This window comes from Phasianus colchicus, chromosome 34, assembly GCF_987193195.1.
Source record: "Phasianus colchicus chromosome 34, bPhaCol1.hap1.1, whole genome shotgun sequence".
Lineage (NCBI taxonomy): Eukaryota > Metazoa > Chordata > Aves > Galliformes > Phasianidae > Phasianus > Phasianus colchicus.
The window spans coordinates 3,125,413-3,150,988 of NC_143469.1; the positions used below are offsets into that span (position 1 = coordinate 3,125,413).

A 25,576-nucleotide genomic window follows, 5' to 3' on the forward strand; every position below is an offset into this window, starting at 1 on the left:
GCACACCCACCCCCCATTTACACACCTTCCCCCCCATTTCCCCCCCCATTCGCTCCTCGCCCTCCATGAGCCCCTCCCCCCCTTCCCCCCCCCCATTTACACACCCTTGCACACCCACCCCCCATTTACACACCTTTACACCCCCCCCATTTACACACCTTCCCCCCCCCATTTCCCCTCCCCCATTCGCTCCTCGCCCTCCATGAGCCCCTCCCCCCCTTCCCCCCCCCCACCTCCCCATTTACACACCTTTGCACCCCCCCCCCATTTACACACCTTTGCACACCCACCCCCCATTTACACCCACCCCCCATTTCACAACGAGCCCCTCCCCCCCCCGCCTTCGTTTCAGCCGCGCGGCGCTGAGAGCAAAACCGGGGGGGGTGGGAAACCGGTGGGGGGGGGGCGCAAAAAAAAAAGGCCAAAAAAAGGCCAAGAAAAAAAAAAAAAAAGGGGGGGGGGGCGGGAAGGGGGGGGGGGGGGGGAAGCGCCGCCGCTGCCGCAGCTCCGCCCGGGGGGGGGAGGAGGAGGAAGGGAGGGAGGGGGGGGGGAGGGGGGGGGGGGAAGGAGCGCAGCCGAACCGAACCCCCCCCCAACCACCCCGCGAGCAACGCGGAGCGGTGCGGGCCGGAAGGGTTCGGACCCCCCCAGGAGGGAAAAAAAAAACCGCATCGACCCCCCCCCCACCACCCAGGACCCCCCGGGGGGGGGACGGAGGGAAAAGACCGCATCCTTCAACCCCCCCCCGCACCCCATCCGAGGAAAAAAGCCCCCAAAAAGGAGCCCCCCCCCCTCCCCTCATCACCGCCCCCCCCTTGGATCCGAACCGCCCCCCCCCCCCCCCCCCCCCACGGGAAAGGAGCGCCGCATCGAAGCCGTCGGACCCCCCCGGAGGGAGAGACCGCGTCGGACCCCCCCCCCAAAAAAAAAAAAGGAGCCCTCAAAAGGACCCCCCCGCATCCTCATCGCAGCCCCCCAGGAAAGAAGAACCGCATCGAACGCCCCCCCCCCCGCATCGGAGCCCCCCCAGGAGGGAAACACCGCATCGACCCCCCCGGACCCCCCCGGAACGGAGCACCGCATCGCCGCCTTCCCCCCCCCCGCCCCCCCCCTCTCCATTTTAAAGGACCCCCCCGGATCCTCATCGGACCCCCCCAGGAAAGGAGCGCCGCATCGACCCCGCCGGACCCCCCCGGAGGAGGGAAACACCGCGCCGGACCCCCCCTCAAAAAAAAAAAGGGACCCCCTAAAGGACCCCCCCGGAAAGGAGCAGCGCCTCGGACCCCCCCTCTAGAAAACGACCCCCCCGGAACGGAGCACCGCATCGCCTCCATCGGACCCCCCCCCATAAACGGACCCCCCCGCAGCGGAGCACCGCATCGCCCCCCCCCCCCCCTCCATCTGACCCCCCCCCCCCCCATAAAACCCCCCCCCCATAAAACCCCCCCCCCCATAAAACCCCCCCCCGGACCCCCATCTCCCCCCCCCCCCCCCCGAGGGCAATACCGCATCGACCCCCCCCCCCATAAAACGACCCCCCCGCAGCGGAGCACCGCATCGCCCCCCCCCCCCCCCCCCGGACCCCCCCGGAGGGGAGCACCGCCCCCCCCCCCCCCCCAACGAAGCGCCGCATCGCATCGCCCCCATCGGAGGAATATCGCGACATCACCGCCCCCCCCCCCACCCCCCCCCGCAGGAATATCGCGACATCTGCACCCCCCCCGGACCCCCCCCCCCGAGGCCGGCGTTGCGGAGCGGCCCCCTTTGGGCCGGGATTTCTCATTAGCGATTATTTTTAATTGGGGGGGGGGGGGTCCGATTTTTGGGGGCTTTTTCGGGGCCGTTTTTATTGCCGGGGCCGATTCCTTCATTTCTAATTAATTAATTAAGTTTTTTTTTTTTTTTGTGGGGGGGGTGTTCGATTTCGGGGGGGGGGGCAGCGCTCCATTTTCGGGTCCCATTTCCCATTTTTTTTTTTTTATTGGGGGGGGGGGGTTTCAATTTTCGGGGCCGTTTTCCCAATTGTCGGGGAATTTTCAATTGTCGGGCGGCCCGGGTTGGGGGGGGGGGGGGGGCATTTTTGGGTCTAAAAAGGCCCTTTTTTAACCTTTTTCTATCCGTTTTTTTTTTTCCGGGGGGGGGAAACAGACGAGGGGGGGGGGTGGCGATGCCTCTGTTTGCCCCGCATCGCCCGGGGGGGGGGAAGAGGCCGCGTTGAGAGCCCCCCCCTCACCCCATTGATTTCCATAGGGAAGGAGAGGAGCCGGGAGGTGAGGGGAGGGGGGGGGACACCGTCGGACCCCCCCCTTTTTTTTTTTTTTTTGTGGCCGCCCCCCCCGCCGCCTTTCTCTGCATTGGGGCCTTTTGCTCCTTTCCGCCCCCCCCCCAAAAAAAAGAGCGCTAATTTTTAGGGGGGGGATTTGGCATCTTTTACCCCCCCCCCCCCCCAATCCGCTTTTAAGGGTTGCCTCCCCTTTTTGAGCCCCCCCTCCCTTATTTTTGGGACCCCCCCCTTATTTTTGGGACCCCCCCCTTATTTTGGGATCCCTTCCCATTTTTGGGACCCCCCCCCGTCCTATTTTCGAGGCTTCCCCCCCCCCAATCTCTATTTATAGGGGTCCTCGCCCCCCTTTGCTAATTTTAAAGGCCCTGCCCCCCCCGTTTCTATTTTTGCCCCCCCACCTCTATTTTAAGCCCCCCCCATCACAACCCATAGGATCTCCGCCCCCCCTTCCCCTCATTCTATTTTTAGCCCCCCCCATTTTTAGCCACCCCCCCATTTTAGACCCCCCCCATTTCAGCACCCCCCCATTTTCAGACCCCCCCTCTATTCCCAGAACCCCCACCCTATTCCCAGCCCCCCCCCTTATTTAACCCCCCCCCATTCCCAGCCCCCCCCCCATTTCCAGCCTCCCCTTCCACCCCCCCTACTTTCAGCCCCCCCCATTTTAACCCCTCCATTTCCATCCCCTTACTTCCAACCCCCCCATTTCCACCCCCCCCCATTCCCAGCCCCCCCCCCTTTTAACCCCCCACCCAGCGGGGCTTCCTCCCCCCCCCCCCTTTCCCCCCCCCTTTCACCCCACATCCACGCGCTCACACATGGGGGGGCCCCCCAAGACGCCCCCCCCCCTCCCCACCCCCAGCACCACCTGACCCCTTCCCCCCCCCCCCCCAATGGGATTTTCCCCCCCCCATGGCTCGTTTCGGTGACGACCACCCATCCCGTTATGGGACGGGAGGGGGGGGGACGTCGTCGGCCTCCGTTATGGGGCGAATTTCGGGGGGTTCCCGAATTCCCGGGGGGGGTCCCGGCGGGGGGGGCGGCGGAGGAGGAGGGATCGGCGCCCCCCCCGGAGGACAGCGGGTGTACAAGCAGTCGATGGCGCAGCGCGCCCGCACGATGGCGCTCTACAACCCCATCCCCGTCCGCCAGAACTGCCTGACCGTCAACCGCTCCCTGTTCCTCTTCAGCGAAGACAACGCGGTGAGGAAGTACGCCAAAAGGATCACCGAGTGGCCATATCCTCGCGGGGGGGGCGGGGGGGGAGGGCAGGGTGGTGTCCTATAGGGCGTCCCATAAGGGGTCCCATAGAGCTTCCCATAGGGCATCTTATAGAGCATCCCATAGGGCGTCCCATAGGGCATCCCATAGAGCATCCTATAGAGCTTCCCATTGGGTGTCCCATAGGGCATCACAAAAGGATCACCGAGTGGCCATATCCTCGCGGGGGGGGCGGGGGGGGAGGGCAGGGTGGTGTCCTATAGGGCGTCCCATAAGGGGTCCCATAGGGCGTCCCATAGGGCATCCCGTAGGGCGTCCTATAGAGCATCCCATAAGGCATCCCATGGGGCATCCTATAGGGGATCCCATAGGGCGTCCCATAGGGCATCCCATAGGGCGTCCCATAGGGCATTCTATAGAAGTTCCCATAGAGCTTCCCATAGGGCACCACATAGGGCATCCCATAGTGTGCCTTATTGAGCATCCGATAGAGTATCCTATAGAGCATCCCATTGACCACGCCATAGGGTATCCTATAGAGCATCCTATAAAACATCCCGTAGGGCAGTATATGGGGCTTCCTATGGATCATCTTATTACATAGAGCATCCTATAGAGCGTCCCATAGAGCATCCCATAGAGTATCCTATAGAGCATCCTATAGAGCATCCCATGGAGCATCCCATAGAACATCCCATAGAGCATCCTATAGAGCATCCCATAGAGCATCCCATAGGGCATCCCATAGGGCATCCCATAGGACATCCCATAGGACATCCCATACAACACCCCATATCCCAGCCATATCCTGTATGGAGTGCATGTGGTGGGGACCTGTAGGGGATTTTATATGGCACCCCATAGAGCATCCCACAGAACATCCCATAGAGCAGCCCATAGAGCATGCCATAGAACCCCCCATAGGACACCCTATAGGACACCCCATAGAACGCCCCATAGAACCCCCCATAGAGCACCCTATAGGACACCCCACAGAAGACCCTATAGAGCACCCTATAGAACACCCCATAGAACGCCCCATAGAGCACCCTATAGGACACCCCATAGAACATCCTATAGGACACCCCATAGAACCCCCCATAGAACATCCTATAGGACACCCCATAGAGCACCCTATAGGACACCCCATAGAACGCCCCATAGAACCCCCCATAGAGCACCCTATAGGACACCCCACAGAAGACCCTATAGAGCACCCTATAGGACACCCTATAGGACACCCCATAGAGCACCCCATAGAACCCCCCATAGAGCACCCTATAGGACACCCCACAGAAGACCCTATAGAGCACCCTATAGAACACCCCATAGAACGCCCCATAGAGCACCCTATAGGACACCCCATAGAACGCCCCATAGAACATCCTATAGGACACCCCATAGAGCACCCTATAGGACACCCCATAGAACACCCCATAGAATATCCTATAGGACACCCCATAGAACCCCCTATAGGACACCCCATAGAGCACCCTATAGAACCCCCCATAGAGCACCCTATAGGACACCCCACAGAAGACCCCATATCCTCCGTGCGCTGCGTGGGGTGGCGGTGTGGGGTTTGGCCCCATAGAGCATCATCCCATATCCCGGCCGTGGCCGCGGCTGTGCCATAGTGATGGCTGTGCCATAGGGACGGCTGTGCCATAGCCATGGTTGTGCCATAGCCACGGCTGTGCCATAGGGACGGCTGTGCCATAATGACGGCTGTGCCATAGGGACAGCTGTGCCATAGCCATGGTTGTGCCATAGCCACGGCTGTGCCATAGGGACGGCTGTGCCATAGCCATGGTTGTGCCATAGCATTGGTTGTGCCATAGCCATGGCTGTGCCATAGTGACAGTTGTGCCATAGTGATGGTTGTGCCATAGCCATGGCTGTGCCATAGTGATGGTTGTGCCATAGCATTGCTTGTGCCATAGCCATGGCTGTGCCATAGTGATGGTTGTGCCATAGCATTGCTTGTGCCATAGCCAGGGTTGTGCCATAGTGATGGTTGTGCCATAGCATTGCTTGTGCCATAGCCATGGCTGTGCCATAGTGATGGTTGTGCCATAGCATTGCTTGTGCCATAGCCAGGGTTGTGCCATAGCTGTGGCTGTGCCACAGTGTTGGTTTGCCATAGCGTTAGTTGTGCCATATCCCATAGCTGTGCCGTAGCCATGGCTGTGCCAGAGTGTTGGTTGTGCCATACCCACGGCTGTGCCATACCCATGGCTGTGCCATACCCACATCTGTGCCATACCCACAGCTGTGCCATACCCACATCTGTGCCATACCCATAGCTGTGCCATAATGGCTGTGCCATAATGGCTGTGCCATACCCATAGCTGTGCCATACCCACGGCTGTGCCATAATGGCTGTGCCATACCCACAGCTGTGCCATACCCATGGCTGTGCCATACCCATAGCTGTGCCATACCCACAGCTGTGCCATACCCACAGCTGTGCCATAATGGCTGTGCCATAATGGCTGTGCCATACCCATAGCTGTGCCATACCCACAGCTGTGCCATACCCATAGCTGTGCCATACCCACAGCTGTGCCATACCCACAGCTGTGCCATACCCATAGCTGTGCCATACCCACAGCTGTGCCATACCCATGGCTGTGCCATACCCATAGCTGTGCCATACCCATAGCTGTGCCATACCCACAGCTGTGCCATACCCACAGCTGTGCCATACCCATAGCTGTGCCATACCCATAGCTGTGCCATACCCACAGCTGTGCCATACCCATATCTGTGCCATACCCCCTGGTTGTGCCACGCTGTTGGCTGTGCCACCCCCACAGCAGCACCAAACCCCCCCCCCCCCCCCTTCCCCCCCCCCATTGCCGACCCCATCGCGGTCGGAGTTCAGCTTTGCTGCCAGTTAACGAAGGAGGCAACGGATTAATTAGCGAACGAAGGCCGGCCGCCCCGCGGGTTTTCCTTCACTCGGCCGCACTCCGTTCGAATACATGATCTTAGCCACCATCATCGCCAACTGCATCGTGCTGGCCCTGGAGCAGCACCTGCCCGACGACGACAAGACCCCCATGTCGGAGCGGCTGGTGAGGGGGGGGCTGCCCCTGGGGGGGGGGGGGGCTGCGCGGCCCCTTGGGGTGGGGGTCCCCGCTGTGCCCCTGGGGGTCCCAGCTGCCCCACTGGGGGGAACTGCAGGTCCCATAGGGTCGGGGTCCCCGCTGTGACTCTGGGGGTCCCAGCTGCCCCACTGGGGGTCCATCTGCCCCATTGGGGGTCCATTCCCCCATAAGGGGTCTGTCTCCCCCATAGGGTGGGGGCTGCAGGTCCCACAGTGGGTGGGGGTCCCCGCTGTGCCTCTGGGGGTCCCAGCTGCCCCATTGGGGGTCCATCTCCTCCATAAGGGGTCTATCACCCCCATAGGGTGGGGGCTGCAGGTCCCATAGGGTGGGGGTCCCGTATGTACCTCTGGGGGTCCCAACTGCCCCACTGGGGGTCCATCTGCCCCATGGGTGGGGCTGTGGGTCCCATAAGGGGTTGGGGGTCCCCGCTGTGCCTCTGGGGGTCCCATCTGCCCCATGGAGGGGGCTATAGGTCCCACAGGGGGGTGGGTGTCCTATCTGCCCCACTGGGGGTCCATCTCCCCCATAAGGGGTCTATCTCCCCCATAGGGTGGGAGCTGTGGGTCCCATAGGGGGGTGGGGTCCCATCTGCCCCATTGTGGGTCCATCTGCCCCATGGGTGGGGCTGTGGGTCCCATAAGGGGTGGGGGTCCGTCTGTGCCTCTGGGGGTCCCATCTGCCCCATAGAGTGAAAGTCTGGCTGCCCCATAGGAGTGGGGGGGTCCCATCTGCCCCATGGAGGGGGCTGTAGGTCCCACAGGGGGTGGGGGTCCCATCTGCCCCACATTTCTCCCCCCTCCCCCCACAGAGCAGCTGTGCCCCACTTTCTCCTCCTTATCGGGAATCTGGGCCAAAGGGGGGGAAGGGGGGGCGGAACTGCGGCCGCCCCCATTGCTCTGCACCCATATGGGGCCGGCAGTGCATATGGGGCTGGTGGTGCCCATATAGAGCCAGCAGTGCCATATAGGGCTGGCTGTGCCCATATAGGGCTGGCTGTGCCCATATTGGGCTGGTGATTCCCATATAGGGCTGTGGTGTGCATATAGGGCTGGCTGTGCCCATATAGGGCTGGCTGTGCCCATATAGGGCCGGCAGTGCCCACATAGGGCTGGCTGTGCCCATATTGGACTGGTGATTCCCATATAGGGCTGGCAGTGCCCATATAGGGCTGGTGATGCCCACATAGGGCTGGCTGTGCCCATAGGGCCAGCGGTGCCCATATAGGGCCACCATATAGGGCTGGTGGTGCCCATATAGGGCCGGCGGTGCCCATATAGGGCTGTCAGTGCCCATATAGGGCCGGCGGTGCCCATATAGGGCCGTCAGTGCCCATATAGGGCCAGCGGTGCCATATAGGGCCAGCAGTGCCCATATAGAGCCAGCAGTGCCATATAGGGCCGTCAGTGCCCATATAGGGCTGTCAGTGCCCATATAGAGCCAGCAGTGCCCATATAGGGCCGGCGGTGCCCATATAGGTCTGGCTGTGCCCATATAGGGCTGTCAGTGCCCATATAGGGCCAGCAGGGCCATATAGGGCCGTCAGTGCCCATATAGGGCCGGCGGTGCCCACACAGGACTGTGTCCCCCCCCGCAGGACGACACGGAGCCGTATTTCATCGGCATTTTCTGCTTCGAGGCCGGGATCAAAATCATCGCGCTGGGCTTCGCCTTCCACAAGGGCTCCTACCTGCGCAACGGCTGGAACGTCATGGACTTCGTCGTCGTCCTCACCGGGTGAGCGCCACGCGTGTGCGAGCGTGTGCATGCGTGTGTGAGCGTGTGTGAGCGTGTGCAGAGCGGGATGTGGGCATACATGCACATACATGGGCATACGTGAACATATGTGGGCACACGCGGACATATGTGGACATACGCGGACATACGTGAACATATGTGGGCACACGTGGACATATGTGGACATACGTGGACATACGTGGACATATGTGGGCACATGCGGACATATGTGGGCATACATGCACGTACGTGGATGTACATGCACATATGTGGACGTACATGCACGTACATGGGTGTATATGCTCATGTGTGGACATACATGTGCATACATGAACGTGCATGCACATACGTGGACGTGTGCAGACATACGTGGACATACATGCATATATATGGGTATATATGCATATACGTGGACATGCATGCACATGTGTGGACATACATGCTCATACATGGATATACATGCACATACGTGGACATGCATGCATATGCGTGGACATACATGCACACATGTGGACATATGTGCACGTACGTGGATATACATTGACATACATGCACATATGTGGGCAAACGTTGACATACGTGGACACACGTGGACATACGGAGATTCTATGATTCTGTGATTGTATGATACGTGCACATACGTGAACATACGTGTATGTACATTGGACATACATGGAGATATGTGTACATACATGTTCATGCGTGGTCATATGTCAATATACGGGCACGTATGTGGATATAAGTGAACATACGTGTACATACATGGATGTATATACGTACAGGCACACGCATACATGGACGTGTGCGGATATACACGTACATACATGTACACACGTGTACATATGTGGGCAGCAATGCTCACACATGGGCGGCAGCGCACATACATGGACAGCAATGCACATACGTGGCCATACGTGTACACGTATGGGCAGGTAGAGACGTACACGGGCAGGGATGCATGTACACAGCCATACGTGTACATACGTGGGCACCAACGCACATACGTGGCACTGCCGTGGGGCACGTATGGGGTCAGGGTGGCTTTTGGTGGCCATAAAAGGTGGCCACAGGGGACATTTTGGGACGGGGTGGCTCTCAGTGGCCATAATAGGTGGCCCTAAGGGACTTTTGGGGACAGGGTGGCCACGGTGGCCATAATAGGGGACATTTGGGGACATTTGGGGTCAGGTGGCTTTTGGTGGCCGTAATAGGGGACGTTTGGGGACATTTGGGGTCAGGGTGGCTTTTGGTGGCCATAATAGGGGACGTTTGGGGACTTTTGGGGACAGGGTGGCTTTTGGTGGCTGTAATAGAGGACATATGGGGACATTTTGGGACGGGGTGGCTCTTAGTGGCCATAATAGGTGGCCCTAAGGGACTTTTGGGGACAAGGTGGCTCCTGGTGGCCATAATAGGGGACGTGTGGGGACAGAGTGACCACGGTGGCCATAATAGGGGACGTGTGGGGACATGGTGGCCATGGTGGCCATAATAGGGGACGTGTGGGGACAGAGTGACCACGGTGGCCATAATAGGGGACGTGTGGGGACATGGTGGCCATGGTGGCCATAATAGGGGACGTGTGGGGACAGAGTGACCACGGTGGCCATAATAGGGGACGTGTGGGGACATGGTGGCCATGGTGGCCATAATAGGGGACGTGTGGGGACAGAGTGACCACGGTGGCCATAATAGGGGACATCTGGGGTCACGGTGGCCCTGGTGGCCATAATAGGGGACATTTGGGGGCATGGTGGCCCTGGTGGCCATAATTGGGGACACTTGGGGATATGGTGGCCCTGGTGGCCATAATAGGGGACATTTGGGGACAGGGTGGCCACAGTGGCCATAATAGGGGACATTTGGGGTCACGGTGGCCCTGCTGTCCCCTGCCCCCCCCATTGCAGCATCCTGGCCACCGTGGGCTCTCAGTTCGACCTGCGGACGCTGCGGGCCGTGCGAGTGCTGCGGCCCCTCAAGTTGGTGTCAGGGATCCCAAGTGAGTGGGGGGGGGTCCTGGGGGGTCCTGGGGGTCCCACGGGGTGGGGGGTCCTGGGGGAGTCGTGGGGGTCCGATGGTGGTGGGGGGAACCTGTGGTGGTGATCCCAAATGAGTGGGATCCTATAGGGGGTGGGGGAGGTCCTGGGGGGGGTCGTGGGGGTCCTGTGGGGTGGGAGTCCCAGGGAGTGGGGTCCTATGGGGATGGGGGTCCTATGGGGGTGGGAGGGTCCTGGGGGGGGTCCTGGGGGGTCCCATGGGGTTGGGGGTTCTTGGGGGGTGGTGGGGGTCCCACGGGGTGGGGATCCCAGTGAGTGGGGATCTGTGGGGGTTGGGGGGGTTCTATGGGGTGGGGGTCCCAATGAAGGGGGTCCTTCAGGGGTGGGGGGGGTCCCATGGGTTGGGGTTCCCAATGAGGGGGGTCCTATGGGGGTGGGGGGGGGTCCGATGGGGTGGGGGTCCCAGTGAGGGGGGTGCTATGGGAGTGGGGGGGTCTGATGGGGTGGGGGTCCCAATGAGGAGGGCTCTACGGGGGTGGGAGGGGTCACATGGGGTGGGGGTCCCAATGAGGGGGGTCCTTTGGGGGTGGGAGGGGTCACATGGGGTGGGGGTCCCAATGAGGGGGGTCCTTTGGGGGTGGGAGGGGTCACATGGGGTGGGGGTCCCAATGAGGGGGGCCCTATGGGGGTGGGAGGGGTCAAAGGGGGTGGGGGTCCCAATGAGGGGGGCCCTATGGCGGTGGGGGGGGTCACATGGGGTGGGGGTCCCAATTAGGGGGGCCCTATGGGGGTGGGAGCCCTATGGAGGTGTGGGGGGTCCCGGGGGTCCCCTGTGCTGGGGGTCCCGGGGGGGGTCTGCAGCTGTGACCCCCCCCCAGGTCTGCAGGTGGTGCTGAAGTCCATCATGAAGGCGATGATCCCGCTGCTGCAGATCGGGCTGCTGCTCTTCTTCGCCATCCTCATCTTCGCCATCATCGGCCTGGAGTTTTACATGGGCAAATTCCACACCACCTGCTTCGACCTGGTCACCAGTACGGACCCCCGCCCCAAACCCACCCACAGCTGGGACCCCCCCCCACAACAGGACCCCCCCCCCCGCCCCAAACCCACCCACAGCTGGGACCCCCACCCACAACAGGACCCCCCCCCCCGCCCCAAACCCACCCACAGCTGGGACCCCCACCCACAACAGGACCCCCCCCACAGTCCCGACCCCCACCCACAACTGGGACCCCACCCACAACAGGACCCCCCCCACAGTCCTGACCCCCACCCACAGCTGGGACCCCCACCCACAACAGGACCCCCCCCACAGCCCTGACCCCCACCCACAGCTGGGACCCCCACCCACAACAGGACCCCCCCCACAGTCCCGACCCCCACCCACAGCTGGGACCCCCACCCACAACAGGACCCCCCCCACAGTCCCGACCCCCACCCACAGCTGGGACCCCCGCCCACACCCTGACCCCGATCCACAACCCTGAACCCCAACCCCCACCCACCACAGGACCCCAACCCACAACCTGACCCCAACCCCCACCCACAGCTGGGACCCCGACTCAAATCCCAACCCCAACCCACACCCCGACCCACCACCCTGACCCACAACCGGGACCCCGACCCACAATTGGGACCCCGACCCACAACCGTGACCCCAACCCTGACCCACAACCAGGACCCCCACCCCCAGCCCCCCAGCTGTGGGATTTCCTTTCCCTCAACCCATAGGGACCGCATAGGGACCCCCACCCCCAATCGGTGGGGTTACTTTCTCTGAGCCCCCCCATCAATACCCCATAGAGACCCCCAGCATTGGGGTTTCCTTTCCCTCAACCCCTCAGGACCCCATAAGGACCCCCAGCATTGGGGTTTCCTTTCCCTCAACCCATAGGAACCCCATAGGGACCCCCAGCATTGGGGTTTCCTTTCCCTCAACCCATCGGGACCCCATAGGGACCCCCAGTATTGGGGTTTCCTTTCCCTCAACCCCCCATCAGGACCCCCAGCATCGGGGTTTCCTTTCCCTCAACCCATCGGGACCCCATAGAGACCCCCAGTATTGGGGTTTCCTTTCCCTCAAGCCCCCCATATAGACACCCAGCATCGGGATTTCCTTTCCCTCAACCCATTGGGACCCCATAGGGACCCCCACCCCCCATCGGTGGGGTTACTTTCCCTCAGCCCCCCCATCAGGACCCCATAGGGACCCCCACCATTGGGGTTTCCTTTCCCTCAACCCCCCATCAGGACCCCCAGCATTGGGGTTTCCTTTCCCTCAACCCATCAGGACCCCATAGGGACCCCCAGCACTGGGGTTTCCTTTCCCTCAACCCCCCCATATAGACACCCAGCATTGGGGTTTCCTTTCCCTCAACCTATTGGGACCCCATAGGGACCCCCAGTATTGGGGTTTCCTTTCCCTCAACCCACAGGGACCCCATAGGGACCCCCAGCATTGGGATTTCCTATCCCTCAACCTATTGGGACCCCATAGGGACCCCCAGCATTGGGGTTTCCTTTCCCTCAACCCATCAGGACCCCATAGGGACCCCCAGTATTGGGGTTTCCTTTCCCTCAACCCCCCATCAGGACCCCCAGCATTGGGGTTTCCTTTCCCTCAACCCCTCAGGACCCCATAAGGACCCCCAGCATCGGGGTTTCCTTTCCCTCAACCCATAGGGACCCCATAAGGACCCCCAGCACTGGGGTTTCCTTTCCCTCAACCCCCCATCAGGACCCCCAGCATTGGGATTTCCTTTCCCTCAACCCCTCAGGACCCCATAAGGACCCCCAGCACTGGGGTTTCCTTTCCCTCAACCCCCCATCAGGACCCCCAGCATCGGGGTTTCCTTTCCCTCAACCCCCCCATCAGGACCCCATAGGGACCCCCAACATCAGGGTTTCCTTTCCCTCAACCCCTCAGGACCCCATAGAGACCCCCACCCCCCATTGGTGGGGTTACTTTCCCTCAACCCCCCCATCAGGACCCCCAGCATTGGGGTTTCCTTTCCCTCAACCCATCAGGACCCCATCAGGACCCCCAGGGTTGGGGTTTCCTTTCTCTCAACACATCAGGACCCCATAGGGACCCGCAGCACTGGGGTTTCCCTTCCCTCAGGACCCCATAGGGACCCCCAGCATCGGGGTTTCCCCCATCACTTCCATCCCCAACGAAGTCACCATTCTTTGGCGCGGGGATTTTTATGGGGGGGGGGGTGTGTGGAGGACTATGGGGGCCGGAGGACCTGCCAGCCCCCCCCCCCCCCGACCCCCCGCTCCCCCCGCAGATGAGATCAAGGTGGAGGTGCCGTGCGGGACGGACGAGCCGGCGCGGATCTGCCCCAACGGCACCAAGTGCCGCAAGTACTGGGAGGGCCCCAATTACGGCATCACGCAGTTCGACAACATCCTCTTCGCTGTGCTCACCGTCTTCCAGTGCATCACCATGGAAGGGTGGACCGACCTCCTCTACTATGTGAGCCCGGACCCACGGCCGCCCCACTGCTGCCCCACTGCGGGCTCTGACCCCATTGGGTTCCCTATAGGGTCCCCATTGGGTCCCCATTGGGTTCCATGGAAAAGCGGACCAGTCTTCTCTATTTTGTGAGCTCAGAGCCCCTGCTGCCCCACTGCTGCCCCACGGCCACCCCACTGCCGCCCCACTGCTGCCCCACTGCGGGTTCTGACCCCATTGGGTTCCCTATAGGGTCCCCATTGGGTTCTTTCCATTGGGTCCCCATTGGGCTCCATGGAAAAGTGGACCATTCTTCTCTATTTTGTGAGCTCAGAGCCCCTGCTGCCCCACTGCTGCCCCACTGCTGCCCCACTGCGGGCTCTGACCCCATAGGATCCCCTATAGGGTCCCCATTGGGTCCCCATTGGGTTCCATGGAAAAGTGGACCAGTCTTCTCTATTTTGTGAGCTCAGAGCCCCACTGCTGCCCCACTGCTGCCTCACTGCTGCCCAACTGCAGGCTCTGACCCCATAGGATCCCCTATAGGGTCCCCATTGGGTTCCATGGAAGTGTGGACCGACCTCCTCTACTGTGTGAGCCCGGACCCACGGCCGCCCCAGTGCCGCCCCACTGCGGGTTCTGAACCCCATAGGATCCCCTATAGGGTCCCCATTGGGTTCTTTCCATTGGGTCCCCATTGGGTTCCATGGAAGGGTGGACTGATCTTCTCTACTATGTGAGCCCAGACCCACGGCTGCCCCACTGCTGCCCCACTGCAGGTTCTGACCCCATTGGGTCCCCTATAGGGTCCCCATTGGGTCCCCATTGGGTTCCATGGAAAAGTGGACCAGTCTCCTCTATTTTGTGAGCCCAGAGCCCCTGCTGCCCCACTGCTGCCCCACTGCTGCCCAACTGCGGGCTCTGACCCCATAGGATCCCCTATAGGGTCCCCATTGGGTTCCTTGGTCCCCATTGGGTTCCATGGAAGGGTGGACCGATCTCCTCTACTATGTGAGCCCGGACCCACGGCCGCCCCACTGCGGGTTCTGAATCCCATAGGATCCCCTATAGGGTCCCCATTGGGTTCTTTCCATTGGGTCCCCATTGGGTTCCATGGAAGGGTGGACCGATCTCTTCTACTATGTGAGCCCGGACCCACGGCCGCCCCACTGCCGCCCCACTGCTGCCCCACTGCGGGCTCTGACCCCATTGGGTCCCCTTTAGGGTCCCCATTGGGTTTTATGGAAGGGTGGACCGATCTCCTCTACTATGTGAGCCCGGACCCACGGCCGCCCCACTGCTGCCCCACTGCGGGTTCTGAACCCCATTGGGTCCCCTGTAGGGTCCCCATTGGGTTCCTTGGTCCCCATTGGGTTCCATGGAAGGGTGGACCGACCTCCTCTACTATGTGAGCTTGGACCCACAGCCGCCCCACTGCTGCCCCACTGCTGCCCCACTGCGGGCTCTGACCCCATTGGGTCCCCTTTAGGGTCCCCATTGGGTTCCTTGGTCCCCATTGGGTCCCCATTGGGTTCCATGGAAGGGTGGACCGACCTCCTCTATTGTGTGAGCCCGGACCCACGGCCACCCCACTGCCGCCCCACTGCTGCCCCACTGCAGGCTCTGACCCCATTGGGTTCCCTATAGGGTCCCCATTGGGTCCCCATTGGGTTCCATGGAAAAGCGGACCAGTCTTCTCTATTTTGTGAGCCCAGAGCCCCTGCTGCCCCACTGCTGCCCCACTGCTGCCCAACTGCGGGCTCTGACCCCATAGGATCCCCTATAGGGTCCCCATTGGGTTCCATGGAAGGGTGGACCGACCTCCTCTACTATGTGAGCCCAGACCCACGGCCGCCCCACTGCCACCCCACTGCGGGTTCTGAACCCCATAGGATCCCCTATAGGGTCCCCATTGGGTTCTTTCCATTGGGTCCCCATTGGGTTCCATGGAAAAGTGGATCAGTCTCCTCTATTTTGTGAGCTCAGAGCCCCTGCTGCCCCACTGCTGCCCCACAGCTGCCCCACTGCTGCCCCACTGTGGGCTCTGACCCCATTGGGTCCCCTTTAGGGTCCCCATTGGGTTCCTTGGTCCCCATTGGGTCCCCGTTGGTTTCCATGGAAGGGTGGACCGACCTCCTCTACTTTGTGAGCCTGGACCCATGGCTGCCCCACGGCTGCCCCACTGCAGGCTCTGACCCCATAGGATCCCGTATAGGGTTCCCCATTGGGTTCTTCCATTGGTCCCCATTGGGTTCCATGGAAGGGTGGACCGATCTCCTCTACTTTGTGAGCTTGGACCCACAGCTGCCCCACTGCAGGCTCTGACCCCATAGGGTCCCCTATTGGGTTCCCCATTGGGTTCTCTGCTCCCTATTGTGTCCCCCATTGGCTTCTGTGACCCCATTGGGTTTTCTGATCCCTATATGATTCCCATTGGGTTCTGTGCCCCCCATTGGGTTCCCCATTGTGTTCTCTGGTCCCGATGGTGACCCCATTGGGTTTCTTGTCCCCTTTTAGGTTTTTTGGCTCCCATTGGGTTCTGTGCCCCCCATTGGGTTCCCCATTGGGTTCTCTGGTCCCGATGGTGACCCCATTGGGTTTCTTGTCCCCTTTTGGGTTTTTTGGCTCCCATTGGGTTCTGTGCCCCCCATTGGGTTCCCCATTGGCTTCTCTGGTCCCTATGATGACCCCATTGGGTTCCTTGGCTCCCATTGGGTTCTGTGGTCCCTGCAATGACCCCATTGGGTTCTCAGGTCACCCAAGGGGGTCTTCAGCCCCCCCCCTCCCCCCTCGACCCCGACCCCAATGTCTTCCCCCCCCACCCCACAGAGCAACGACGCCTCAGGGAACACTTGGAACTGGCTGTACTTCATCCCCCTCATCATCATCGGCTCCTTTTTTATGCTCAACCTCGTGCTGGGGGTGCTGTCCGGGTAAGCCGCGCGGATTTGGGGGCTTTAAGGGGGGGGGTCCCATCCCCACGCCCCCCATATTGACCCCCCCCCCCCCCCCCCCCCCGGCCCTATAGGGAGTTTGCCAAAGAGAGAGAAAGGGTGGAGAACCGCCGCGCCTTCCTGAAGCTGCGGAGGCAGCAGCAAATCGAGCGGGAGCTCAACGGCTACATGGAGTGGATCTCCAAAGCGGGTGAGCGGCCCCCTCCCCAAATTACAGCCCCCCCCCCCAGGGACCCCGCTGAGCCCCACGCTTTGCTCTCAGAAGAAGTCATCCTGGCCGAGGATGAAGGCGAAGGGGAACCCCGGCACCCCTTTGATGGTAAGTGCCCACCCCGCTCCTCAGGGGGGAGGGGGGGATTTGGGGAGGGGGTCTGCGGGGTCCCGACCCCCCCCGGGTGACGCCGACGCCCCCCCACCCCCCTCCTTCCTCCCCCCATCGCTGTCCCTGTGGGAGCTCTGAGAAGGGCCACCATTAAGAAGAGCAAAACGGATCTGCTGAGCCCGGAGGATGCCGAGGAGCAGCTGGCCGACATCGCCTCCGTGGGTGGGTGGGGGGCACCCATGGGTGGGGGGGGGGATGCTGTGGGTGTGGGGTGGAGGTGGGTCCCGTAGGTGGAGGGGGTGGTGGGTCCCATGGGTGTAGGGGGAGGAGGATCCCATAGGTGTAGGATGGAGGAGCACATGAGTGGGTTTGGGGTCGCCTGTGGGTGGGTGGGGGGCACCCATGGGTGGGCTGGGGGATCCCATGGGTGTAGGGTGGAGGTGGGTCCCATAGGAGTATGGGGGAAGTGGATCCCATAGGTGTAGGATGGGGGTGGGTCCCATAGCTGTAGGATAGAGGAGCCCATGGGTGGGTGGGGGGCACCCATGGGTGGGCGGGGGGATGCCGTGGGTGCAGGGTGGAGGTGGGTCCCGTAGGTGGAGGGGGAGGTGGATCCCATAGGTGTAGGATGGAGGAGCCTATGGGTGGGTTTGGGGATCCCATAGGTGTGAGGTGGAGGTGGGTCCCGTAGGTGTAGAATGGAGGAGCCCATGGGTGGGTGGGGGGCACCCATGGGTGGGGGGGGGGATGCCGTAGGTGTGGGGTGGAGGTGGGTCCCATAGCTGTAGGGGGAGGAGGATCCCATAGGTGTAGGATGGAGGAGCACATGAGTGGGCTTGGGGTCGCCTATGGGTGGGTGGGGGGCACCCATGGGTGGGCGGGGGGATGCCGTGGGTGTAGGGTGGAGGTGGGTCCCATAGGAATATGGTGGAAGTGGATCCCATAGCTGTATGATGGAGAAGCCCATGGGTGGGTGGGGGGCACCCATGGGGGGCTGGGGGAACCCCAAAGCTGTAGGGTGGAGGTGGATCCCATACGTGTAGGGTGGAGGTGCCCATGGGTGGGGTTGGGGTCTCCAAAATGGTGGGTTTGGTGGGTTTGGGGGCTTTTGTGGGTGTTTTTGGGGTCACCCACATGGGTGGGTTTGGAGTCTCCCATGGCTCTATTTGGGGTCTCCTATGTGTGTATTTGGGGTCTCCCATGGCCGTTTTTGGGGTCTGCTATGGGTTTTTTTTGGGTCTCCTATGGGTGTTTTTGGGGTCTCCCACGGCCGTTTTTGGGGTCTCCCATGGGTGTGTTTGGGGTCTCCCATAGGTGTTTTTGGGGTCTCCCATGGGTGTATTTGGGGTCTGTGATGGGTGTGTTTTTGGGGTCTCCTATGGGTGTGATTGGGGTCACCCATATGGGTGGATTTGGGGTCTCCCATGGGTGTATTTGGGGTCTCCTATGGGTATTTTTGGGGTCTCCCATGGCTGTTTTTGGGGTCTCCCATGGGTGTTTTTGGAGTCACCCATGGGTGGGTTTGGGGTCTCCCATGGCTGTTTTTGGGGTCTCCCATGGGTGTGTTTTTGGGGTCTCCTATGGGTGTGTTTGGGGTCTCCCATGGGTGGGTTTGGGGTCTCCTATGGGTGTGTTTGGGGTCACCCATGGGTGGATTTGGGGTCTTCTATGTGTGTTTTTGGGGTCTCCCATAGGTGTGTTTTTGGGGTCTCCTATGGCTATTTTTGGGGTCCCCCCACGCGCTGGCCGTGCAGCGGCGCAGCTCAGACCCCACACAGGTGCCACCCCCCGGTGTCCCCCCACCCCAACCCCCCCCCCCCCCCCCCCCCGCAGGCTCCCCGTTCGCCCGCGCCAGCCTGAAGAGCGCCAAGCTGGAGAACGCCTCCTTCTTCCACAAGCGGGAGCGCAGGATGCGCTTCTACATCCGGCGCGTGGTGAAGACGCAGGCGTTCTACTGGACGGTGCTCAGCCTGGTGGCCCTCAACACGCTCTGCGTCGCCATCGTGCACTACGACCAGCCCGAGTGGCTCTCCGACTTCCTCTGTGAGAGCCCCCCCCCCCCCCCCCGGGACCCCCCCTTGGAACCCCCCCCCAGGACCCCCCCTGGGACCCCCCCAGGGACCCCCCAAGTACCCATCCCTGGGACCCCCCCCTTGGAACCCCTCTGGAACCCCCTCCCCAGGACCCCCCCTAGGGACCCCCCAGGTAAACCCCCCCGGGACCCCCCCCAGGATCCCCCCCAGGACCCCCCCCGGAACTGCCCCCCCAGGACCCCCCAAGTACCACCCCCTGGGACCCCCCCTTGGAACCCCCCTGGAACCCCCTCCCCAGGACCCCCCCTAGGGACCCCCCAGGTAACCCCCCCGGGACCCCCCCTTGGAACCCCCCCCCAGGACCCCCCAGGGACCCCCCAAGTACCTTCCCCTGGGACCCCCCCCTGGAACCCCCCTGGAATCCCCTCCCCAGGACCCCCCCTAGGGACCCCCCAGGTAACCCCCCCGGGACCCCCCCTTGGAACCCCCCCCCAGGACCCCCCAGGGACCCCCCAAGTACCTTCCCCTGGGACCCCCCCTTGGAACCCCCCTGGAACCCCCTCCCCAGGATCCCTCCTAGGGATCCCCCAGGTAACCCCCCCCTGGGACCCCCCCCAGGATCCCCCCCAGGACCCCCCCTGGAACTGCCCCCCCAGGGACCCCCCAAGTACCACCCCCTGGGACCCCCCCTTGGAACCCCTCTGGAACCCCCTCCCCAGGACCCCCCCTAGGGACCCCCCAGGTAACCCCCCCGGGACCCCCCCTTGGAACCCCCCCAGGACCCCCCAAGTACCCTCCCCTGGGATCCCCCTTGGGAACCCCCCTGGGACCCCCCCAGGTAACCCCCCCTGAGACCCCCCAAGTACCCCCCCCAAAAGCCCCCTGAGATTCCCCCCAGGACCCCCCAGGTAACCCCCCCTGGGACCCCCCCTTGGAACCCCCTCAGGACCCCCCCTGGAACTGCCCCCCCCAGGGACCCCCCCAAGTACCACCCCCTGGGATCCCCCTCGGGCCCCCCCCATAGGACCCCCCCTAGGACCCCCCCCAGGACGCCCCACGTACCCCCCCCCCCAGAACCCCCCCCAGGCCCCTCCCCAGGACCCCCCCATGGGACCCCCCCTGGGACCCCCCCCAGGCCCCCCCTAGGGACCCCCCAGGTAACCCCCCCTGGGACCCCCCCTCGAACCCCCCCTCGAACCCCCCCCAGGACCCCCCCCCAGGACCCCCCCAAGTACCACCCCCTGGGATCCCCCTCGGGCCCCCCCCATAGGACCCCCCCTAGGACCCCCCCCAGGACGCCCCACGTACCCCCCCCCCCAGAACCCCCCCCAGGCCCCTCCCCAGGACCCCCCCATGGGACCCCCCCTGGGACCCCCCCCAGGCCCCCCCTAGGGACCCCCCAGGTAACCCCCCCTGGGACCCCCCCTCGAACCCCCCCTCGAACCCCCCCCAGGACCCCCTCCAAGGACCCCCCAAGTACCCCCCCGGGACCCCCCACCCCCAGGACCCCCCCCAGGACCCCCCTAGGAACCCCCCAGGTAACCCCCCCCCAGGATCCCCCCTTGGAACCCCCCCAGGACCCCCCCAGGACCCCCCCCAAGGACCCCCCAAGTACCCCCCCCGGGACCCCCCACCCCCAGGACCCCCCCCAGGCCCCTCCCCAGGACCCCCCCCAGGTAACCCCCCCCTGGGACCCCCCCTCGAACCCCTCCTCGAACCCCCCCCAGGACCCCCTCCAAGGACCCCCCACGTACCCCCCCGGGACCCCCCACCCCCAGGACCCCCCCTGGGACCCCCCCAGGACCCCCCAAGTTCCCCCCTCTGGGATCCCCCCCAGGACCCCCTCTAGAAGAGTTCCCCCCCGGGACCCCCCCCCCATCTGACCCCCCCCCCATCTGACCCCCCCCCCGGACCCCCCCCATCCGACCCGTCTCTCGCCCCCCAGACTATGCAGAATTCATTTTCCTGGGACTTTTCATGTCCGAAATGTTTATAAAGATGTACGGGCTGGGGACGCGGCCCTACTTCCACTCCTCCTTCAACTGCTTCGACTGCGCCGTGAGTCGGGCGGGGAGGGGAGGGACTGGGATTGGGATTGGATTGGGATTGGGATTGGGGCGGGATTGGGAATGGGGTGGGATTGGGGTGGGATGGGGATTGGGTTTGGGGTGGGATTGGGACTGGGGTGGGGATTGGGATTGGGATTGGGGTGGGATGGGATTGGGATGGGATGGAGATGGGATTAGGATTGGGATGGAATTGGGATTGTGGTGGGGATGGGATTGGGATTGGGATTGGGATTGGGATGGGATTGGGATGGGATTGGGATTGGGATGGGATGCGATTGGGATTGGGATGGAATTGGAGTGGGGATGGGATTGGGATTGGGATTAGGATGGAATTGGGATTGGGATTAGGATTGGGATTGGGATGGGGATGGGGAGGGGGGTGGGGAGGAGACTGGGATGGGAATGGGGATTGGGAAGGGATGGGTTTGGGATTGAATGGGATGGGATTGGGATTGGGATTGGGATTAGATGGGATGGGATGGGATGGGATGGGATGGGATGGGATGGGATGGGATGGGATGGGATGGGGACATGGTGGGGATGGAATGGGGTGGGATGGGGATGGGGACAGGGACACAATGGGAATGGGGTGGGATGGGGAGGGATGGGGTGGGGGTACGCTGGGGTAGGAACTGCAGTGAGAATGGGATTGGGAACGGGATGGGGATCCAATGGGCGAGCAATGGGATTGGATGGGAATGGGACGGGAATGGGAACAGTGGGGACACAATGGGGACACAATGGGGGCACAACGGGGGCACAATGGGGACACAATGGGGTCACAGTGGGGTCACAATGGAGGCACAATGGGGGCACAACGGGGGCACAATGGGGACACAATGGGGTCACAGTGGGGTCACAATGGAGGCACAATGGGGGCACAATGGGGGCACAATGGGGTCACAATGGGGTCACAATGGGGGCACAACGGGGGCACAATGGGGGCACAGTGGGGTCACAATGGGGGCACAACGGGGGCACAATGGGGACACAACGGGGTCACAATGGGGGCACAATGGGGTCACAATGGGGACACAATGGGGTCACAATGGGGGCACAATGGGGGCACAATGGGGACCCTGTGCCCCCCGCCCCCCCAGGTTATCATCGGAAGCATCTTTGAGGTGATTTGGGCCGTGGTGAAGCCAGGCACCTCCTTTGGGATCAGCGTGCTGCGAGCTCTCAGGTTACTGCGCATCTTCAAGGTCACCAAGTAAGGCCCCCCCCCCCGTCCATGCGTCCTTCCCTCTCTCTGTGTCCGTCTGTCCCCATCCTGACCGTCTGTCCCCCCCCGCCCCCCGCAGGTACTGGGCTTCCCTGCGGAACCTGGTGGTCTCCCTCCTCAACTCCATGAAGTCCATCATCAGCCTCCTCTTCCTCCTCTTCCTCTTCATCGTCGTCTTCGCCCTTCTGGGGATGCAGCTTTTCGGGGGGCAGTGAGTAACGGGGGGGGGGGGGGGGAGGTTTGGGGGGGGGGGGAAGGGGGGGCACCCCCAACCCTGAGGGTCCCGCTGAGCCCCCCCCCGGATCCGACAGCCGCCTCCCCCTCCCAGGTTCAATTTTGACACCGGGACCCCCCCCACCAACTTCGACACTTTCCCAGCAGCAATAATGACGGTGTTTCAGGTAGGACCCCCCCCCCCCGCCCCCCATTGGAGACCCCCCTGGGGTTCGGAAGGGGGCGGGGGTCCCCACGCAGCTCCCATTTCCCCCCCCCCCACCCCCCACCCCGCAGATCCTGACAGGAGAGGATTGGAACGCGGTGATGTACGACGGCATCAAATCTCAGGGCGGCGTCAAGGGGGGGATGATGTTCTCCGTCTACTTCATCGTCCTCACCCTCTTTGGGAATTGTATCCTTGGGGGTCTGCATCCTCGGGGGGGCTCTGGGGGTCAGGGGGGGGGCCACGCTGGGGTCTCTTTGCCTTGACCCAGCCCCCAGACACCCTCCTGAACGTCTTCTTGGCCATCGCGGTGGACAACTTGGCCAACGCGCAGGAGCTGACCAAGGTGAGGGCTGGGCTCGGGGCTGGGGGCTCCGCGGTGCCGCGGCCCCCCGGTGCTGAATGGGGAGGGGGGGTGGGGGGGCTGTGCAGGACGAGCAGGAGGAGGAGGAGGCCGCCAACCAGAAGCTGGCGCTGCAGAAGGCCAAGGAGGTGGCAGAAGTCAGCCCGCTGTCGGCGGCCAACCTGTCCATCGCCGTGTGAGTGCGGCGCGGGTGGCACGGCTGCGTCATGGCTGCATCATGGCTGCGTCATGGCTGCGTCATGGCTGCATCATGGCTGCATCATGGCTGCTTCATGGCTGCGTCATGGCTCCATCACGGCTCCATCATGGCTGCATCACGGCTCCATCCCACCCCCATCCCAGTTTGATTCCATCCCATCTCCATCCCAACTCCTTCCATCCTAGATCCATCCCGACCCCATCCCCCTCCCCATCCCAGCCCCATTTCCACCCCATCTTCATCTCCATCCCAACTCCTTCTTCATCCCAACCCCATCCCCATCCCAACCCCATTTCCACCCCATCTCCACCCCATCTCATCCCAACCCCAACCCCACCCCATCCCCATCTCCACCCCATCCCCATCTCCACCTCCATCCCAACCCCATCCCCATCTCCATCCCCATTTGCACCCCAACCCCAACCTCATCCCATCCCCATCCCAACCCCATTTCAACCCATCTCCATCCCAGGCCCAACCCCACCCCATCCCCATCTCCACCCCAACCCTATCCCAACTCCAACCCCAACCCCAACCCCAACCCCATCCCATCCCCATCCCAACCCCAACCCCATCCCATCCCCATCCCAACCCCATTTCCACCCCATCTCCATCCCAACCCCAACCTCATCCCATCCCCATCCCAACCCCATTTCCACCCATCTCCATCCCAAGCCCAACCCCACCCCATCCCCATCTCCACCCCAACCCTATCCCAACTCCAACCCCAACCCCAACCCCAACCCCAACCCCAACCCCATCCCATCCCCATCCCAACCCCATTTCCACCCCATCTCCACCCCAACCCCATCCCATCCCCATCCCAACCCCATCCCCATCCCCATCTCCACCTCCATCCCAACCCCATCCCCATCCCAACCCCATTTCCACCCATCTCCATCCCAAGCCCATCCCAACCCCAACCCCAACCCCAACCCCATCCCATCCCCATCCGAGCCCCATTTCCACCCCATCCCCACCCCCACCCACCCATCTCCACCCGCACCCCAACCCCGTTGCCCCGCGCCCGGTGTCCCCGCAGGAAGGAGCAGCAGAAGAACCAGAAGGGCTCCCGCTCGGTGTGGGAGCAGCGGACGAGCGAGCTGCGCAAGCAGAACCTCCTGGCGAGCCGCGAGGCGCTGTACAGCGAGCTGGAGCCCGAGGAGCGCTGGAAGCTGCCGTACGGCCGCCACCTGCGGCCCGACATGAAGAGCCACGCGGACCGGCCGCTGGTGGTGGACCCGCAGGAGAACCGCAACAACAACACCAACAAGACGCGAGCCGGGGAGCCGCCGGCGGAGCCGCGCTTCGCCGCCCCGCGCCACGCCGACGAGGCGCGCCGCCAGCCCCGCCGCGCCGAGCCCCCCGCCGCCCCCCCCGCCGCCCCGCACCCCGCCGACCCCGCCGACGGCCGGCAGCCCCGCGGCCGGGAACCGGAGCGCGGGTGCGGGGACGCGGAGCGCGCGAGGGAGCGGCGACACCGCAGCCGGGACGGGCGGCTCGGCTCCCCGCAGGCGGAGCACCGGCGGCACCGGGCGCACCGGAGGGCGGCGGAGGAGGGCGAGGAGAGGCGGCCGCGGCACCGCGACGGGGGCCGGGCCGCGCGGGGCGACGGCGACGCCGAGCGCGGGGACGGGGAGCGGCGCAGGCGGCACCGGCACGCGGCGGGCGGCGGCGGCTTCGACGGCGACGGCAGACGGGACGACAGGGAGCGGCGGCACCGGCGGCGGCGGTGAGCCCCCGCCTCCCCGCGCGGCGCCACGGGTGGGGGTCCCGCTGTGAGACCCCCGCCGTCCCGTAGGCGGAACCGCGGCACCGCCGCGTTGCTGGTGCCCACGCTGTGCGCCGCGCCGCGCGGCCCGGCCCAGCCCAGCCCTATTTCCATCCTATCCCATCCCCATCCCATCCCCGCCCTATTTCCGTCCCATCCCCTTCCCAGCCCAGCCCTATTTCCTTCCCTTCCCTTCCCTTCCCTTCCCTTCCCTTCCCTTCCCTTCCCTTCCCTTCCCTTCCCTTCCCTTCCCTTCCCTTCCCTTCCCTTCCCTTCCCTTCCCTTCCCTTCCCTTCCCTTCCCTTCCCTTCCCTTCCCTTCCCTTCCCTTCCCTTCCTCTTCCCATCCCAGCCCTATTTCCACCCAACCCCATCCCATCCCAGCCTTATTTCCA

General features: G+C 63.2%; 1 protein-coding gene across 1 annotated transcript in view; it reads left to right on the forward strand.

Annotated features, from left to right (window-relative positions):
- The first annotated feature begins 3,185 nt into the window (after nucleotides 1-3,185).
- The window catches only part of CACNA1A (calcium voltage-gated channel subunit alpha1 A), a 48,126-nt gene continuing 25,735 nt past the window's right edge, over nucleotides 3,186-25,576 (forward strand). The window contains 19 exon segments of the mRNA XM_090128939.1: nucleotides 3,186-3,521; nucleotides 6,479-6,585; nucleotides 8,213-8,352; nucleotides 10,260-10,351; nucleotides 11,228-11,380; nucleotides 13,640-13,827; nucleotides 16,636-16,739; nucleotides 16,835-16,950; nucleotides 17,023-17,079; nucleotides 17,215-17,304; nucleotides 18,916-19,125; nucleotides 21,061-21,173; nucleotides 22,285-22,397; nucleotides 22,489-22,620; nucleotides 22,738-22,810; nucleotides 22,920-23,037; nucleotides 23,127-23,218; nucleotides 23,221-23,387; nucleotides 24,454-25,143. Coding sequence (XP_089985065.1) covers nucleotides 3,197-3,521; nucleotides 6,479-6,585; nucleotides 8,213-8,352; nucleotides 10,260-10,351; nucleotides 11,228-11,380; nucleotides 13,640-13,827; nucleotides 16,636-16,739; nucleotides 16,835-16,950; nucleotides 17,023-17,079; nucleotides 17,215-17,304; nucleotides 18,916-19,125; nucleotides 21,061-21,173; nucleotides 22,285-22,397; nucleotides 22,489-22,620; nucleotides 22,738-22,810; nucleotides 22,920-23,037; nucleotides 23,127-23,218; nucleotides 23,221-23,387; nucleotides 24,454-25,143 — 3,080 coding nt within the window. The 5' untranslated portion in view covers nucleotides 3,186-3,196.